We start from the raw sequence: 18,245 nt of genomic DNA on the forward strand, positions 1-18,245 counted from the left end.
CTGCAGGGTTTGCAGGCAGCAGCAGGCAGTGGCTGGCAGCGCCTGGGGCGCTGCGGGGTTTGGGGTGCACGAAGGGAGACCCAGGGACCCATCGCAACGCAAGAGCGGGGATGGCAGAGCAGAGGGAGTGGTTTCCTCTCGGATGCCCGCAGGAAGGAGAGATGAAGGAAAGCCGAGGGAGAGCTGCCAGCCCAGGTCGCACACACTCGGGGCATGTGCGGGCTGGGTGGAGGCGCGCAGGGCGTGACTCGACACGCCGGGAGGCTGAGCCAGCCCGTGCCATCCTGCACCCACCGCGGCTGCCCAGCCTGCCCGTGCCATCCTGCACCCACCGGGGCTGCCCAGCCTGACCACGCCATCCTGCACCCACCGGGGCTGCCCAGCCAGCCCGTGCCATCCTGCACCCACCGGGGCTGCCCAGCCAGCCCGTGCCATCCTGCACCCACCGGGGCTGCCCAGCCTGACCACGCCATCCTGCACCCACCGCGGCTGCCCAGCCAGCCCGTGCCATCCTGCACCCACCGGGGCTGCCCAGCCTGCCCGTGCCATCCTGCACCCACCGCGGCTGCCCAGCCTGCCCGTGCCATCCTGCACCCACCGGGGCTGCCCAGCCTGCCCGTGCCATCCTGCACCCACCGGGGCTGCCCAGCCAGCCCGTGCCATCCTGCACCCACCGGGGCTGCCCAGCCAGCCCGTGCCATCCTGCACCCACCGGGGCTGCCCAGCCTGCCCGTGCCATCCTGCACCCACCGGGGCTGCCCAGCCTGCCCGCCCAGCCCCGAGCCCCTGCCGGGCTCCCCAGGGAGCAGGGCCGCCGGCAGCGCAGCGCCTGGGGCCAGGGAGAGATGCAGAGGTGAAAGGTGTCACTCCTGCAGCCGGCCCCTGGGAGAGCAGCTCGGGGCACGGCCAGGTCACTGGTGCTTCCCCGCAGTGCCGGGGAGAGCGAGGAAATCACCTTATCTGCAAACACCAAGGTGCCACTGACTGCCTCCAGCCCTCGCCAGCATCCCTCCAAGAAGGTGTGTGGCAGATGTGGCAGCTCAGGCCCTGATGGGTGCTGGGGGCTGTCACAGCAGGGGCTGCTCCTGGCCTTGCAAGGTGCTCTGCCCCAAATTTGGTTTCCAGGGGAACCATGGCTTCAGGGACTGGAGAGGCACACAGGGGTGTCTGCAGGACAGAGCCCAGACCTGCAGAGCCAGGGCACTTGCAGGAGCAACACAGCAGCCCCTGTCACACGTGGGGACAAGCTGCCCATCAGATCCCAAATCCTGTGCCACCTCTACTCCCCATAAGAGTGGGACAAGCACCATGAAGCCATGGCTACCCCATCCCTCCTTCCCAACCCATGCTGTGAGAAGATGGTACAGGGGTAGTGGGCAAGGCAGCACCACCTTCCCTGCACATGGAATCTGTTCTGCTGCCTGATGTTGAGCTTTTCTGGGAAATGGCAGCTGCCCAGCTCCCAGCACAGCACTCAAGGACACAAGGCCAGCTGCAGGCTCACCCAACCATTGGAGCCCACATGGACCCTGCAGAACTGGCAGGAGAAGGCAGCAGTGTGGTATGGGGTGCTGGGGCGATCAGGGTTGTGACAGGGACTCACAGCAACTACCGAGCTGCGGGGAGGAAAGGCAGAGAGGCAGCATGCAGGCCTAGGAAGCTGAAGCTGTTCCAGGGATGCTGCCAGCTGTACTGCAAGAAGCTACTCCTTGCAGGGGCTTCACACAGCTTGATGGGGCTGGGTATATGTGTTCCTCCTTTCAATGGCAATGACAGATTCCTCCCTGGCTGCAGGGGCTCAGGATAGCTGTATTCCCAGGGGAGGAGAGTTGCCAAGAGGAATACCTTGGTTGTTCCTTGTGAGTCTGAGGAGGCAGTCCTCAGGGGCCTCTATCCCAGCCCCCAAGGATGGACATGCTGGACCACTGTTCTAGGACCCTGCTGCTGGACCACAGCTCTCAGTGGGCTGATGCTGCCTTCCCAAGACATGGAAATAAGGAGTCACTAAGGCCTTGTGCTCAGTCCCTTCCACTGACAGCCCACAGGCTTTGGTACCACTGGCCCTGGCAGAGCAGCACACCAGCTTGTGCTCACAAGTGACAGCAAGAGACTCACACTCTGGAACTGCACAAGAAGGAGTTTCCCCACCTCATCTCTCCTGTTGCTCTGTTGGGAACGGCGAGAAGAACGACACAGACTCTCTTGCGTGTTGAACAGGAGAGAAAAGTTTATTATTCTGGGTCTTCTTTTATAGACATGTTCGAGAAAGTCCAAGAGGTAAAACTCTCATTGGTCATTAAAGAAACACATCCACCATCATTGGTTAAGTGTAACATTACCCCTTGACTGTTTTCCTAAACACCACCTGCAAAGATTGTTGTCCTTTACCAAGGACTGTTTGGATTCTTTCTCATGCTTTCTCAGGCCAGAATGAGAAGCCTGTGTCTTAGTTTCACACAGGCTCTGTTCCCTTCTTTTTGCATTTACCATCCACACTCTCCAAATCCAGATTTCTCACAGCCCCTGTGCCAGGGAAAAGCTGTCCCTCTCTCACTCCTCTTTTGCACGATCCTGCTCTCACTTCCCTACTTCTGCATCTGGGATGCAGGCCTGATGGCTGGGAGGATAGGGTGGTTGCTCAATGCTTCCTCTCTGCCTCTCTTCAAGTGTTTCACAACCTGCACCAACCCCCCTAGAAACTACCTGCAGCTCTATATAAATTTCTGGCAGGACTCATGAAAGAGCCCCCACCCCACTCTTCCTGGGGCTTGGTCGGTCCTTGCGCAAGGGGAGCCGGCAGAGCCGAGTGGAGCATCCCCTGCAGCTGGAGGGCTGGTGGGAGACGTGCAGCCCAGCAAGGACCTGCAGGCACGTGCTCCGCCAGGGAGGGGACGGCACAGCTCACACCCGGGCGTGGCAGGGGCTCAGGAAGGGGTTCTTACCACTAGAGAGTTTGGGCCATGCTGCAGCCTCTGGACAAGGGGCTTTTGCAGGCCTTGGGTACTGATAAAGGCATGTGGATAGCACAAAGCTGTTTTACCCACACTTGCCCATGCCAAGGGTATGTTGGCTAACAGTGTTGGATCCCCAGCAGCTTCAGAATACTGCCCTGAATGTTTCACACGTGGCCAATGATCCAAGGAAGGAGGATTAAGGTCTGGTTCTCAGTCTGCTTGGATGGTGAGGAAACTGCAGGGAGCCAGCACCCAGAGAATCAACGCTGCAGGAAGGGTCAGGCTCAGCCCTACAGGACAGCAGCCAGGCTGCAGGGGAAACTGCTCCAGAGGGATTCATACAGTTCACGAGACCAGACTTGTCCTGTGTCTCTCCCCTGCGAGGCTGTGCCATTGCTCCTTCAGCTCTTTGGCTGGGTGCCCGACTCCAGAAGAAAGGAATAAAAAGGACGAAGTACCCGCCCTGCCCTGTCGGGTGAATCGCTGTCTGTCACCATGGGAACTCCTCCCTCCCCAGACCTCCCCAGGATGATTTCACATCTCTGTGGAGCAGGAGGGTGCGTCACCAGGATGGCATGGGGTGGGTGGACACGTACATCCCACACAAGAACCCCACAGCTGTGGGGCAGGATGGTGTGGAGCTCCAGGGAGAAGGCTGAGCAGCACAGGTGGGGGTCCCAGTGGGGATGGGGGTATGATCTGCATCCACACAGTGCATCCCCAGAGCAGTGATGACTAGGGGCTCTCAAGAGCTCCAGGTCCTTGCAGAAACCAGCACCTCTGCACCCCTCTGTGTTGCCACCAAGAAGGGAAGAGCACAGTATCCTGTCTCTGGCCCCTCACCACCTTCAGGACTCACCTTGAACCATGAGGACCTCATCCTCCATCCCCCTGAGCAGAGCTGGGACAAGGTCACCCGTGAGTCACTGCTGCGCGTGCGAGGCAGGAACAGGAGATACTGGTGCTCCCACGCCACAGGGGCTCCTGCCAAGTGCTGCACATCTGGAACAGCAGTAAACAAAGCAGGGGAAGCGGAGAACCAGAGCGGACAGCAGCCGGGGGCAGCGGGGACCTCCAGCCTCGCAGCAGCCAGTGGGGGGAAGGGATGGAAAAAGCAGAACTGCCACGTGGAGTTGGGATGCCCAAGACTCAAGCACACTCACCTGCCATCTTACCTGACAGCCTCTTGGTACGCCAGGGCATCCTTCGTGCCAGGGGAGCAGAGGCAGGAACTTGCCACAGGCACACGCTGCTCCAGTTCCTCGAGCCACTCTTCACCAAGTTTCCTGTGAGAGATCCCTGGGCATGGGCAGTTATCCCTGCCTGCAAATCCCACCCTCCACATTCCAAAGGTTGCACCGAGCCTGTTTCTCGATCACTACGAGCTTTGCTCAAGAGTGACATGACCTGAATTGGGGCCATGGGTTTGTTACACAGGAATCTGTACAATCCTGAGCTCTACAGTGCACCCTGAGAAACTCAGAGTGCCCTTTCCTGAAGCTGAAATACATCCACTGCTAAATCCTGAAGCAACATCACTGTAGCTCCCTAGATTAAACATTTAAATGAGGAAGAAAAAAATCCCCTCCAGAAGAGTCAACTCATTCTTCCCTAAATATAACAAATCAAAGATAAGCAGCACTTTCCCTTTATAGCATTATCCAAGTGCCTACTCTGAATAAAAGTCACATGCAAAGCAGAAAGCAGTGCACAGTACTGGGGCTGCTTTACTAAATGCTTTGCACACCTGAGTCACTGCGTGCTGAGGCCAGTACACAGGGAGCAGCTTTATTTCTGTGCATTGCACCTGGTGTCAGCACCCACCTTGACAGAGTGCCCTGGAAAGCTGAATGCTTGATGTCACACTGCAGGCTCTTGGTGGAACCAGGAACAGCACCCAGATATTCAGGCTCGTTTCAGTATCTTAAACCTTGCTCCAGGCATTTAATCCAGCTTCCTTCACTGTCCTCATGCTGTCTCTGCTATGCAGCTCTCGCACTAAAGTAGGATATGGAGCCTTAAATAACCATGGATCATGGCAGAAGCTCAGCAATGGATGGTGGGACACTGAGCAGGGTCCCCAGGGCACCCGGCAGGTGATCCAGCACAGGTACTATTGACACCTCTTTGTACAGAAAAAAATACCTCTTGCTGTCACAGATCAGGGCTGGGACCTCCCCAGGCTGCCATCCCAGCAGCTCCATTTTCCATTCCTGGGCAGATCCTTCTCCACACCCCACACTTCAAATAGCTTTCTGGGCATCCCCAGTGATGGTCTGAATGGGCAATGAAGCCAAACCTCAGGCTGGCAGCCCCACTAAAAACCTCACAGCCCCAAGGAGGGGAAAGGAGGAAAAAGCAGAGACTTGCATGGAAAAGTGAGAACCATCCAACCTCTTTTGATGGCATGTGGGGTAAAGCAGCTTTTAATGAGGGTGTTCAGGGCTGCAACTCACCCCTTCCAGGCACAGCACTGCAGACAAAGACAGCTCCTGCCGCCGTGCCTCGTGCCTCCCAGCAGCCCGGGATGGCTGTCGCTGGCAGTCAGGCCTGGATGGGCCTTTTGTCCACTGCTTTTCCACGCAATGAATACACTAAAGCTTTACACGAGGCATTTCCTTTTCCAAATAGGAAACAGGATTGCTGGGTATGTGTCCAGATACTGCTGTTCAGTGTTTGTCTCTCCTGGGGTACAAAGTCTCAGCAGTGCACAGAAGGACAAAGAGAAGTGCAGGAGTCCTGGGCAGGACTACCAAGCACCAGGTACCTCCCTCAGCCTGGCAATCCTGCAGCCCCAGTGAGTGACACTTCATCACAGGGAGAACCCATCCCTTTCCTGAGCAAATCACATTATATAGGGGCTGGATGGGAGAGAAAGTCCCTGGTCACAGCCATGCCAACACCTGTCAATCCCTGCTCCAGGAGTCTGAGCAGAGCAAGGCTCCAGCAACACAAGACACCACAGAGCTGCACTGCTGCCCTGTCTTTTAAACCCCACTCACCTATGGTTCCCACTGCCATTTTTCACCAGCCTTGGCAGGACAGCAGGTAGAGAAGCAGGCCCAGAGGGCTGTGGGCTCTCCTCCCAGAAGTTCTCTGGCACCAAAGAGTGGCATAGCTCCAACACTCTCATTTCTGTGAAAGCCTCCCTGCAGCTCCCTGCTTCCCCAGGACAGGCTTGGCTCAGCACCCATGATGAGTATCAACTGTACTTTCCAGGGTGGGTAATTAGTTCAGGTGAGGCAACTCTAACAATTGGCTGCTGTGGCCCCTCTCTTGGCAAGCACCCGAATCACAAACAAGCATCTCACATATCAAAGGGGCTGCCTGCTCCACAGGCAGATCCACCCTGTACATCTGCTGAGCCCTGCAGCCCTGCACTGGAGGTACCAGCAGCTCTCCCTGCAGAGACCAGGACAATATGGAACACTCAGCACAGGCCTCTAGCCAGTGCTCCCTATTTTCACTGCTAGAGTTTACATTCCTAGAATAGCTCTGTGTAGTGGAGACAAGCCACTGAAGTGCTGTGCAGGGAACTGCAGAGCCTTGCACAGGGTGCACACAGCAATGCACAGTATCCTCCTTTCCAAATCCTTTCCTTTAGCAGCCAACGGATGGAATGCAAAGGTCTCATGGAGTAAAAGCAATCACAATAGCTTGAAAGAAGGGATTTAATCTGGAGAGGGTAAGACCATGCAGAAGGAGAGGGGGCAAAGGCCAATCCATATACCAGGCTAAATTTATCAGCACAGACTAATGGGATCCCAAGTAACCTTCCAAGTAGCAAAATAAAACACTTAAGCTATTGAAAACTAAACTGGTCAAAGAGCCCCACTGAACAATCCCACATTGTCCATCGAGCCAGGAAACAGATTTATTAGGTCACCCAGGCCATCTCCAGTTACAGTGAACTTGGGATGCTTCTAGGGATGGTTCCAACTCCCTCCTCTGGCACTGTCCTTCACTGGGCAGCGGAAACTGCGGGAGGAGAGGGAGAGGGAGTCCAGCAAAAGATCTCTTTTAAGGTTCAGGAAGAGCTGAGATAGGACGCTTCTGTCATGCCAGACATTTCCCAGTTTGGATTCCGTGGACTGAGGCTACTCTGGTGGAGGAACAGAAACAATGCCATAGAGCTCAAACAGCAAGAGACCTGCCAATGATATTAGAGCTTCAGTTCCTCCAGTATCAAAGCATTTGGCTGCCAAATGCTTAATGACTCTGCACCAATTCCAGGTTACACTTCCCAAGCCCTTGATAAGGCTCAGAGCATGGCTGTCTTTGCCAAGAAGGAACACTTGACTCCTGAATGGGCTTCCCCTTCCCACCTTTTACATCCCCTGTTATTGTTTACCAGGGAAAAAATTATGATGGCAAATCTCTCAATCCTTGGAGCTGGTGAGATGCTCGTGTTTCTGGAGGCATGGACTGCCACGGCACACAAACACAACAGGCACTACAAGGCAGAGTGCTACCACAACTGCAGCCTGGAAGTGCCAACATCCTGAGCACAGCTCAGCCTTGACTCCTAACAGGCACCCAACAGTCCTCTGCATCCAGTGCCACTCATCAAAGCATGGCTCCTAGTCCAGATCAGCCCAGATACTCAGAGTTCTATATGGAAAAAGTATCTACAAAATCTATTTAAGGCTGCACAAGCCAGGCAGCCTAGCAGAGCTGCAGCCTTTGGTCAGAAGTTGGTCTTTGCTGAAATGCTGGGAGCAAGGCTAAGTACAGCCAGTTGCTTTTGCAGAAAAACAGAGCAACTTGGAAAGCAGCTGTTGCTGAGGGGTTTGAATGTGTTCCTAGAATAAACTAGTAGAGAAGAGCCTGAGGAATTAATTACTCAAGGAAAACAGACATTCCCAAAGAGATACCTCCAGAGAAGGAAACTTGTAGGAAATGCTAAACAAGGATCTCTTTCCTTGTACTTCTCACCAACTGCATAACACTTGGGAAAATCAACCAGGAGGGGAAAATATATAGCAATGGAAGACAAAAGAGGATTACAGTCTGATTGCAGTCACAAACCCAAGACAGAATCATTTACTGGTTCCACAAGGCTGGAGGCATAAATGAATTTGTTTAGTTTTTCAGCCCTCAGTGCACTTTTAACGAGCCAGAGCTTGTGATGATAGTTAAACCCAAATTGCATCAAGAGCATTTAACAGTTTCAAACTTGCCTAGTATACGCAATGGGTTCAGACACACTGACTCTCTGATCAAGAATCCAGATTCAGCACAAATGATTTAGTACACTGGATTAGTCTCAAGTGTTATGACTAACTCTGAGAAACTTTACACTATTTTTAAATCTCCCTTGTCAGGGCAAAACCTGGAAATTAAATGAGAACGTCAGAGACATTTATCCCAAAGAGAAAAATCAAACAGGAATACCTTGCAGCTTCCAAGGGTAGCTGTGACAGGCTAGTGCCACCTGGTGGGAAACTTTTCTCCATCCCCCTTCCTCAGCTTTCTGTTCCGTGTTCCAACTTCCCAGAGGCAAAACAAAGGGAGCAACAACCAGTTTAACACCAAAAAGGCAGAAAGGGCTGGGTACCTCTTCCAGCTACTCAGACCTAGAGATTATCTTACGGGTATAGGCCAGTCAGAAGCTTCTCAGTTACTGCATAGCTGAGCCTGACTGCATGGAGCATAAAAGAAGAGTGCATAGACCAACACCACCACTGCACAATAATCTCTGCTCATTATTGAGCTGGTTTACAGATAACCAGAAAGCTTAAGATGAGAGGTAACACATCTCCATATAGAAATATATGGATTACTGTAACATAGCCCCTCTGGAAAGATGTTTGCCTATGAACAGGTCCAGCTCATCACATTGTATCTCCCCAATTTGGCAAGATTAACTACATCTACACACAGCACCCAGGAAGACACAGTTGACCACCAGTAGAACCAACTTCACTTAAGATATATTTATTTTTATTCATTTAACACAGAGAAGACAGCTGCTTTGAATGGATTCAGCTTGCCCAGGGTGCCCAAGACATTCACTGCCAGAGGGAACCTGTCACAGTCCACAACTTCATTATTTCCAACCTTCAGGCAACACATCCTAGAGACGGACCCAGTACATGGCACTGCGGATGCGGTTGTAATCAAAGAGCTGTTCAATGGGACCTGAGTGAACAGGAGTAAAGTCACTTGTTAGTAAAGTAACTTGATAGTTAAATATCCCTGTACAGTTTCTCATGGTCTTTAAAGCAGATGGTGGCAGAGCAGCCTGTGCTTGCAATCCATAGCAGGTCTGCAAAAACCAGGCAACTACAGCTCAAACCTGCATTGAGAAAACTAGCAGATACCAGCTCCTGACAGAGTAAGGTGTTTTTTCAAACTGCTCCACAATGCTCAGTACAGCTCCCCATACAGGTATCAAATACAGGGAGCCACCAAGTCATTTCAACATTTCAACTTCCTGCTCAAATACTGTCTCCCTTTTCCAAGCTGCTCCACTTTGAAGGCCAGAGGAAACAGCTGCAAGGAGGAGGGGAATTCTCAACAGACAGGAAGGAGGCAGCAGAGCTGAGCTGCTTAGGCAGGTTTTCCGAGAGGAATTTGTCCTTGGCCAGACAGACATGCCAGAGCAGCACAGGAGAATCAGGTCCCTTCACTTCCCTTACATAAACCACCCTGACCCAAGGGTAAGGACACCTGGCAGACGTGCTGGGCCCACACCCAGCTACAGGACTCCCAGTCTTAGTCACAGCTCCACAGCAGCCAGAGGTGGGAGGACAGCCAGCAGCTCACTGCCACTGTATCTCCATCACCTGCAAGTCTGATCTCGTGGCAAATGTTCCTTGGCACACCTCATGTGCAGAGGCAGTACACCAGTAATGAACCAGAGTGGCTTAAGGAGTCGGGACAGACACATGAGGACTGCCTTCAAATCTCACCTGGCTCTTGGCCCTGCCTTGTTTTTCACGTGTGTGCTGATTGTCACCTACTACTCACCCACTGCTGCAATTGCTGGGCATTTGTCGTAAATGTATTTACTGCAGACATCTCTCACCATTCTTGCATCAACAGCCTAATAAAGATCAAACAAGCAATTAATGACTCTGCCAGCAGATCTACACTTCTCAAAGTTGCAAGTTACTGTTGCCATTACATATCAAGATCATTAAAAGATACAATCAGACCCTTGGGGCCATCTACACCAATATCCCAGCTCTGCCTGCAAGAATGGCTAACATCCCTACACATGCATTCTCCCATGGGTACAGAAGAGAAGGCCAAAATTGGAAGTCTTCTAAGGGATAAAGTGGCTGCAGAAATTACAAAAACTAGGTGTGGGACAGCACTAGGAAAACAGGTTGTGTCGCTTAACACAACTGTATGCCCTCTTTCTGCGATGGACTGACTCCAGCCACAGGGACACAGGATACACTGTGTCTAAGTCAGAGATTCTGACAGTTACATCACCATCAGCAGCATAACCACCTGGACTCCAAGCAGTCTGATTAAGGGATAAATAAGCCATGTGTTACTGCAGCAGACTAAGGCCAGACAGTGCTGACACCAATCATGCTCAGATATCCTAGCCAAAACAAATGGATACCTACAGAAATCCTGGCATCCCACTCCTCCAGAGGGATACGGCGTCCATAGTGCAAGAGATGGCTTCCAATATTCTCACACACTCGTGTGGTACCTGGATGTTGAAAATATTGCATGGTCAGTGCACCAAGAAGCCTTCCAGAATTGCACAGCCTGGTCATCAGCCAAAGCACAGAGTAGAAACTCTAAGCATTAAATCCTCTGCTAACAAAGCACAGTCCTAATTCCCACTCTAGGAAGCTCCAGCAGGAGCTAAGTGATACACAGATTACTTTACTAGTTTCCAAAGTTACAGCCAAGGCAGACCAGTTTGAGGGTCTCAATTCCTAGATCACCAGGCAGTATGCCACTCCTAGGAGCACAGCAGGCTGGGGTCAGCTGCTTTGACAACATGGCAGGAGGAGGGTAGAGCAGGCAAAGTGCCTGCCAGCATAACTGCAATTTCTAGCACAGGAAAACCCCAAGCAGAAACCCTCTGAAAGCTGCACTGTGGTAAAACAGTAAAAAGCCAGAACATACCATCCAGCTGAGCCACCATGGCATTTCGCAGATAGTTCTTGGCTCTTGTCACCTCTGACTCTGTGGTACTAGTGCACAAACGCATCCTGGAGAAGACATGGAAAGACCACAAAAGCTCTTAAAGATCTTTGCTTCCTCAGACAGAAAGTGAATTCCTCCCTTTCCCCAGCCTCCTCAAAAATAAGCTGCTATCAACACTGCTTGTCCTGCAGGCTGATATTCATCCTTGATCTCCACAGAGCAGCGAAGAACTGGGGAGCACTGAGCAGCAGGAGGCAAGAGCTCCAGCACACAGGCGGGGGATTCAGCCAGCAGGATGCACACTGAGTTACACTCAGAGGTTCAGCAGGCCTGATGCTGGCTCTGGCTTGCCCAGAAGCACAAGCTGTGCACTGCCCTACCACAGGAGAAGGAAGGCATGCCATTCCCATGCATGGCAAGCTGCTATAGAAACTGATGCTGAAAGAACAAGACAGCTGCACAGTGTGTTTGGACTCCAGCTGCTACATCCCTTTTTCTCCTGCCAATGGCCACGTCTCTGGAGGCAAGGGCTCACTCCACCTGCTCCACACAGAATGGCTTGTAGCTCAGATGTAGCCTTGAATCATTACTGGTTCATGGACACAGTAAGATGGACAGCCAGAAGGCTCCCAAACACTGGCAGGATTCCAGCAGCAGGTCATCCATCAGCCACAACACAAGAGCCTGAGCAGAAGGAACTCTGCCTGCTTTGCTCAAGCTTAACAAGACAATGGAGATAAGTCTCCTGGGCACCTAGGAAAGCCTTGTCTAAGGAATGATCTAACTTGTATATAAAAAACCCCAAAGCCTCGGTGCTAATACTTGAAAGCATTAACAAAAGACCTGAGGAGCCCTAAGGTATTAAAACAGCTCCTCAAAAGCAACATCCTTAGAGATTTACAGAAACCACTTACAGGATCACTTAACCAGAATGCAAGCTACCAAGAAGTTCATAAAGAGACACAACTCTTTGTAAACTTAATATGCTTCCCCAGCAGCTCAGTCTCCCACAACAGGCTCAGATCTTGAACAGCATCTTGTGCCAAAGTTGTACTTACCACTCTCCCTGAGCACAAAACATCATATCATCTATGGATAGAGGGTCAGAAACAAAATGGAAACCGAAGAGGCCGGTGTCAGAGTAGGAGGTGTTGAATGGCTCAAAACTGTGGCAGAGATTATGCTCCACAGCAAGCGTAGCCAGCCTGCTAGACTGATTCTGTAAATAAGGAGATGCTGTCAGCCATTTCACTTCCAGATTCCTCACAGCTTAAATTCTTTCCCACTGAGCTGTTTTCACAAAGACCATAGACAAGACAGAGCGGAACACTTTGCTGAAGGAGAGTTTAATTTAGAGCCTTCATGTGGTCAACAGATGAGAAGCACTGCTGGAAAAGCCACAGACAATGGCCTAGGATTCCATCCAGCAGAACCATTTCCTTTCCCAGCTGCAGATGAAAAGCTGGTATGCACCACCGTAGGAGTGGGAAAAAAATGGGAAGGACAAGGTCTCCCAGCAGCAGTGGCTAGCACAGATATACAGGCCAGACAGATTTCAGACGATAATGCAGACAATACTGAGGTTTTAAACAAGTTCCATTTGCTCTGCAGGGGTAAGACAAGCTTGCATCATGAGGCTGTAGAGTATGCTGTCCTGCTTCCACCATCATCCTCATCAAGTAGTTAGTTGTAAGTGTGAGAATAAGCTGCTGAAAATTCACCAGCTACACCTCTTCCACAGAAAGTTCAGTTCATTTGCCAGCATCACCTCTCAAGAGCTGTCCTGGATTAGCCTTGATTACACTTCTATTCTACTTTCCAGGCTCCTAACCCCTTCACAGCTGGAAGTTAACCACAACAACTCCCCTAAAGAACAGCCACCTAGGGTCCCTATAACACTTGAAACGAAAAGGCTCCAGGTTCTCCCTGTTGCTCTCCCAAGACTCTTACCTTCCCACCTCCAAAAGTGCGGTCGTAGCGCCCTATGATAGCATTAGCCACATTGAGGACCACATTGTCTGGATCAGCCCATCCTGGCCCCTCCACAGCAAGAGCAATATGGGCAAGGGGCAGAGCATCATCTCTGGCACGGATCTGGAAAATCATCAAGTGGGAGAGAACTGCATGAACACTGTGATCTGTCTGCAGCCTACTGCAACGCCAGGCTGACAAACTGGGGCACTTGATGTTATTCCAGTAAAATGAAAGAATCCCAGGCAGAACTGAGCACAAACCAGCTGTTCTGATATGAGTTTTGCAGCAGATCATATGAGCAACAGTCTCACATTCCTAATGGATTTGGGTCCCATCTAAAACCCAACACGTGGCAATAAGCCCCAAGAACAGAACATGGGAGCACTACCAAGATGGTGCATCATCAGCTTCTCTGTGACACACAGGCTTTTCCACTGAGAAGCAGCTGTACTTGGTTTCACATTCATTCCACTGCTGGGCAACAGCTGCTTGTTTTGATGGGGACCAAAACAACTTTACCTCACTCCCTGTGAAGCGACAGCGTGGGAGGGCAGGCACAGAATCCCCCTTGTATGAAAAAGGCGCCCCAGTAAAGTGCTGCTTAGCTGCATCTACCAGTTCTCTGTGGGAAATACCTGGCAATGACAAAGAGCGAGATCTCCAGTCTTGAAACAAACTAGTTCACAAAATTATCTGATTTTGCATTAGTGATGTGAGACAAGTCTGATCACGTGCTTGGAAATACCAAGGCTTCCCAGGATTACAAGGGTCTAGAACTTACCTCCAGCAGCTGCCAGGACCATACGAGGTGCCTTGAAGTGAGTATCAACATATGAAGCCAGATCTGCTCGAGTCAGCTTCCTAGAAAGAGCATAGAGACTTGGAACATCAGCATCTCCAACTCTGGAGGAATGAGAGGCTTAGGAGAGTCAAGCTCACATTGCAGAGACAGCAGGGATTGTCTTTATTGTGGGGCAACAGTGCTTTTTAGAAGCAAGAATGCATGGTATACTGTTTGCCCTGTGCTCTAACTCTAGAACACAAAGAACAGGAACCAGCAGTTAAGATGGAGAGTTAAAGCCAGACTTCAATGCAGACTGCAGAGTACTGAACCCAGTCACAGAGCTAACACAAGGCCACTGCTTTAATGAGCACCCCTAGCTCTCTAATTTTTCTAACAAACTGAGAAGTACGGAGAGGGTTCAACCTGTCCCTTCCAGCCTCAGGAAGGGCCAGCATGAGGTGGTTCTAAGGAATGTGTGCAACATTACACTTTCACCAGTGCCAGTGGGGAAAACACAGAGCACAAGGAGAAGCCTATGGGCTCAGATCACCTCCATGTACACACTGTGCAGTCATCACACCAGGAAGCAGCAGTCATGCACCTCATGGACTGCACCCCTAGGCTGTGCACCACATCCAGCCTGTTGCTCACTTGATGTTCTCTGTGGTCCCTTCAACAGTGTGGGCCAGTGCAGTCCCCTGGTAAGCAGTGGCATGAAGGTAATCAAAGGTGACATCTGCCAGGTTGCTGTCCATTTCCTTCAACTCCTGAAGGATGATGCCACGCTCCCTCTCGATGTGAGAATCCTCCAGCTCACAGTTCTGCACAAGGTCACTCAGAAGCTCTACAACTGCAACACAATTCCAACGTTAGCATCCCACTGCCTGACTGCTATCCAGTGCTGCTGAAAGGAGACACACAGGAGTGAGCAAAAACCATGCTGAGGGAGGGCATGCAACGTAACAAAGCTGAGTGCTACCCATTCCCAAAGCATCTGGGAGGAACAAACACTGGTTTACCAAGAAGTCTCCAAATCAGCTTGCCAAGCACCCCTGCCAGCACAGTTCAGGCAACATGTGCAGAAGATGAAGTATGTCAGAAGCAGGGATTCTTCCAGATACACAACAAATCCTTACAAGGAATTTGTGATGCCTACAGCACAGCCCATGTCTACAGTAAGGCCCCTACTCAAATCACTGCCTCTGCCCAAAACCAACCCAAAGAAGGGAGCACATGGCAGTACAGAGCATGAAGAGCACCTTCAAGAGCTGCACAGAGGACTCCTCATACAGCAGCTGTCACTGACCTCAGCTAAGCTCCATAAAAAACCCACAAATTAGTGAATCCCTCCCATCTTCCCTCCTGGCAATACAGTGCAGCCCAACATAATTAAAACTCTTGGTTTATGGACACACAAACATACAGTCTTGAAGCACCACTTTACTGCACTGTTCTCTTCAACTACCAACCAGAACCTCTAATTTACTGCTCAGCTTCAACTTCAGTCCCTGGTCTGTTGGTAGAAAAGATGCTTGGGGGTGAGAAACAGAAGCACATGCACTTACTTAACCTCCCAGTCAGACTTTGCCCCTGGCCATCCTACCTTTGGGCATATCCTTGGACAAGGCTTTTATGTAGAAGGCAGTTTGCTCACGGGAGGTGTACCCGTTCAGGTGAGCACCCAGACTTTCCACCTCCTTCTCAAAGGCCGAGCCAGGACGCTTCTTTGTGCCCTAAAGGAAACCAGATAAACACAATTACTAAATGAACAATCTTCCCTTTAGGTCAGAATTAAAGCAATGAAAATAACAATAAAGACCTTAAGAAATAAAAACTGTCATGTGATCCATAAAAGCCATGGGCAGGTGCACAGGGCAAGAGATTTAATACTTGGCGTATTTCCTCTAGATAAAAAATGACTGAGGTGTATTTTGAAAGACTAACACAAACTTTCAATAAAGCTTGTGTTTACTGAAGCACAATAAAGCTGCTTGTAAAAATAAAGGCTGTCATCACCACTAACCAACAAAAACTCAGCAGAGTAGGAGACAACCTATGCTGGGACAACAGTGGTTGAACAGCATATCCCTGGAAGTAAACCAAGAACAAACCCAAACCAAAAACAAGCAAGGTTCTAGGTATCCAAGCAATGATATATAGAAAAAGACAAACAGAAGCAGAAGACTATTTCTAATACAGGGCCCATCTCATAAGGAGCTAGCCAGATGCTGTAGTTGCCTATGAAGGCACAAGCTGAACTTGAGTCATCAAATCCCGGGCTTAGATGCTTTCTGCCCTGTTCAGCAGACACCTGCACAATTTGAAAAGCATGAATTGTAGCCTCTGAACTTTGCTAGACCAGTAAGAAAAGCAAAGAAAAATAAATGGCTACAGGAAATACTGCTTTGAACTCTCTGTGCTAACCTGAGAAAATATGCTTTATAACACAGTGCTCTATGTGTGTTACACTTGTTAATTAAAACATTTTTTCCTTTCAGACTAAAAATCAGCAAATAGTAAGTAAGAGTTATTTTTAATTAATGCATGCTTGGAAGTTGCTGCACATTCAACCAATGAGCACCACATGGGCTAGATGCCTTTTTAGACTTATGTTTATACTGTGTGCAAAGACTCTAGGACTCAGATGACCTGATTTACACCCTCTTTTAACAGCCACAGCCTCCAAAACAAGAGGACAATGTATGGACAGAATATTCAGGGCAGCTCTGTGCAGACCTAGCACACATCCTTACCTTAAAGGCCAAGTGTTCCATAAAGAAACCAGCCCCGTTGGTCTTTGCATCTTCATAGCGGCTCCCAGCCTCGATCCACAAACCCACCTGGCAGCAAAACCAGCGAGTGCCAACATTAGAGAAGAAAACAGTCAGCATCCTAATGACACAAACATAAGAGCAGGGACAAGAAGTCTGGTCCACAAACACTACACTACACAAAACGTACATTCTTGTACATACTTTGGCTTTTTCTCTCTCAGCTTCAGCAAATGTGGTTTTGTCAGACAGGTAACTTTTACTGATCACTTACTGTTCATATGAAAACTGTAAGGCAGAGCAAATTTGTACAGTACAAACACTTGTCTAAAGACAGTACAACACCAGTCTGGCCTTCCAGCTGCTATATTAATCCCACCTGTTCACAAAGAGAAGCAGTGGGGTCTGTCAAAAGTGCTGGTTCACACAGGGGTCTGTCCCTTTTGGAAGACCAGCTGCAGACTAGGCAAGGCCGATTGATTCAAATGAGCCCCGAACTGATGTTAAACTTACCGTGCAGGTTGGATGATTGGACTCCTCTGAGGCTACACGGAGGCCGTTCTCCAGGGTAGTGACCTGGGTCTCAGGGATATTCTGGAGTGTCTGGGCATAGGTGGCAGCACCTCGCTTCCTTGTCGAAGTCAATAAAGCTGCCTGTAAAAATAAAGGCTGTCATCGCTACTAACAGACTGTTCTCTTCGACAGGGCCGGGAACTCAGATGTTTGAAGAAGTGGGAAACTCCATGGAAAAGCCGCACGAAGCAGTCACACCCCAGTACCGGGGCGGACAGCGGCTTGGCGGCAAGCCCCGCACTGGGTGACACTGACAGTCACCAATGCTCCCCGCCCGCACCGGGTCCCGGGGGCTCCCACAGCCACCGCCGCCCGGCCCGCACCGCCCGCCGCGTCCCCATGACCTTCCCGGTCGGGGCACAGGCGGGGCCCAGCAGCCACTCCGCACTGAGGGCCGCCCGCGGCCCGGCCGGGCTCCCCCCCGTGCTGCCCCCGCGGGGCGCGGTGACTCACGGAGGGACGCGGGCCCCACAGCAGCGCCCGCCCAGCCGCGCTCCCCGCCCGGCACACTGAGCGCGCCGCCATCTTGCTCCGCCGCAGCCCGAGCGACAGAGACACCGCAGTGCGCCTGCGCAGCGCGGGGCACGGCCGGCGCCGTAAGCGCGCGCAGACAGGGCGGGCAGGCGAGCGCGCCCCCTGGTGGCGGGAGGGCACGGGCCTGGGGGCGCGGACGGGACAGCCCGGGAATGGGGTCCCGGGAATGGGGGTCCCGGGAATGGGGGTCCCGGGAATGGGGTCCCGGGAATGGGGTCCCGGGAATGGGGGTCCCGGGAATGGGGGTCCCGGGAATGGGGTCCCGGGAATGGGGGTCCCGGGAATGGGGTCCCGGGAATGGGGTCCCGGGAATGGGGGTCCCGGGAATGGGGAACCTGGAAATTTGGGTCCCAGGGAATGGGGAACCTGGAAATTGGTGGGGGCAGGTTCTAAGGAACGTGGGTCTCAGAATGAGCATTCTGGGAATAGGGATCCAAGAGAATGGATATCCAGAAGTGGGCATCCTGGGCATTCTCAGAGGGGGGAATGAGAGCACAAGAGTCCATTTCTCGATTCTGATGGACTGTTTTTAAGGAT

At 51.5% G+C, this 18,245-nt stretch overlaps 1 protein-coding gene across 1 annotated transcript; it reads right to left on the reverse strand.

The window, feature by feature from the left end:
- Nucleotides 1-8,875: 8,875 nt before the first annotated feature.
- Nucleotides 8,876-17,770, reverse strand: UQCRC1 (ubiquinol-cytochrome c reductase core protein 1). Its single transcript, XM_086845263.1, has 13 exons — nt 17,628-17,770; nt 17,115-17,255; nt 16,584-16,670; nt 15,434-15,563; nt 14,482-14,680; nt 13,828-13,907; nt 13,566-13,681; nt 13,023-13,166; nt 12,131-12,291; nt 11,052-11,137; nt 10,538-10,626; nt 9,927-10,002; nt 8,876-9,095 (listed from the first exon to the last, which is right to left on the reverse strand). The coding sequence occupies exons 1-13, from the start codon at nt 17,697-17,699 to the stop codon at nt 9,031-9,033; spliced, it is 1,446 nt and encodes a 481-aa protein (XP_086701389.1). The 5' UTR covers nt 17,700-17,770; the 3' UTR covers nt 8,876-9,030.
- Nucleotides 17,771-18,245: the final 475 nt, after the last annotated feature.

Source organism: Cyanistes caeruleus, chromosome 11 (genome assembly GCF_971803275.1).
Source record: "Cyanistes caeruleus chromosome 11, bCyaCae1.hap1.1, whole genome shotgun sequence".
Taxonomy (NCBI): domain Eukaryota; kingdom Metazoa; phylum Chordata; class Aves; order Passeriformes; family Paridae; genus Cyanistes; species Cyanistes caeruleus.

What these genes read in the sequence shown, in the direction of transcription:
- UQCRC1 (XM_086845263.1), bottom strand. Translation starts at nt 17,699, where the DNA reads ATGGCGGCGCGCTCAGTGTGCCGGGCGGGGAGCGCGGCTGGGCGGGCG. An exon ending in CCAATCATCCAACCTGCACG is followed by an intron (nt 16,671 to 17,114) that starts GTAAGTTTAACA and finishes TTTTGCTGCCAG; the next exon opens with GTGGGTTTGTGGATCGAGGC. An exon ending in GGGACCACAGAGAACATCAA is followed by an intron (nt 13,908 to 14,481) that starts GTGAGCAACAGG and finishes TGCTCTTTCTAG; the next exon opens with GAAGCTGACTCGAGCAGATC.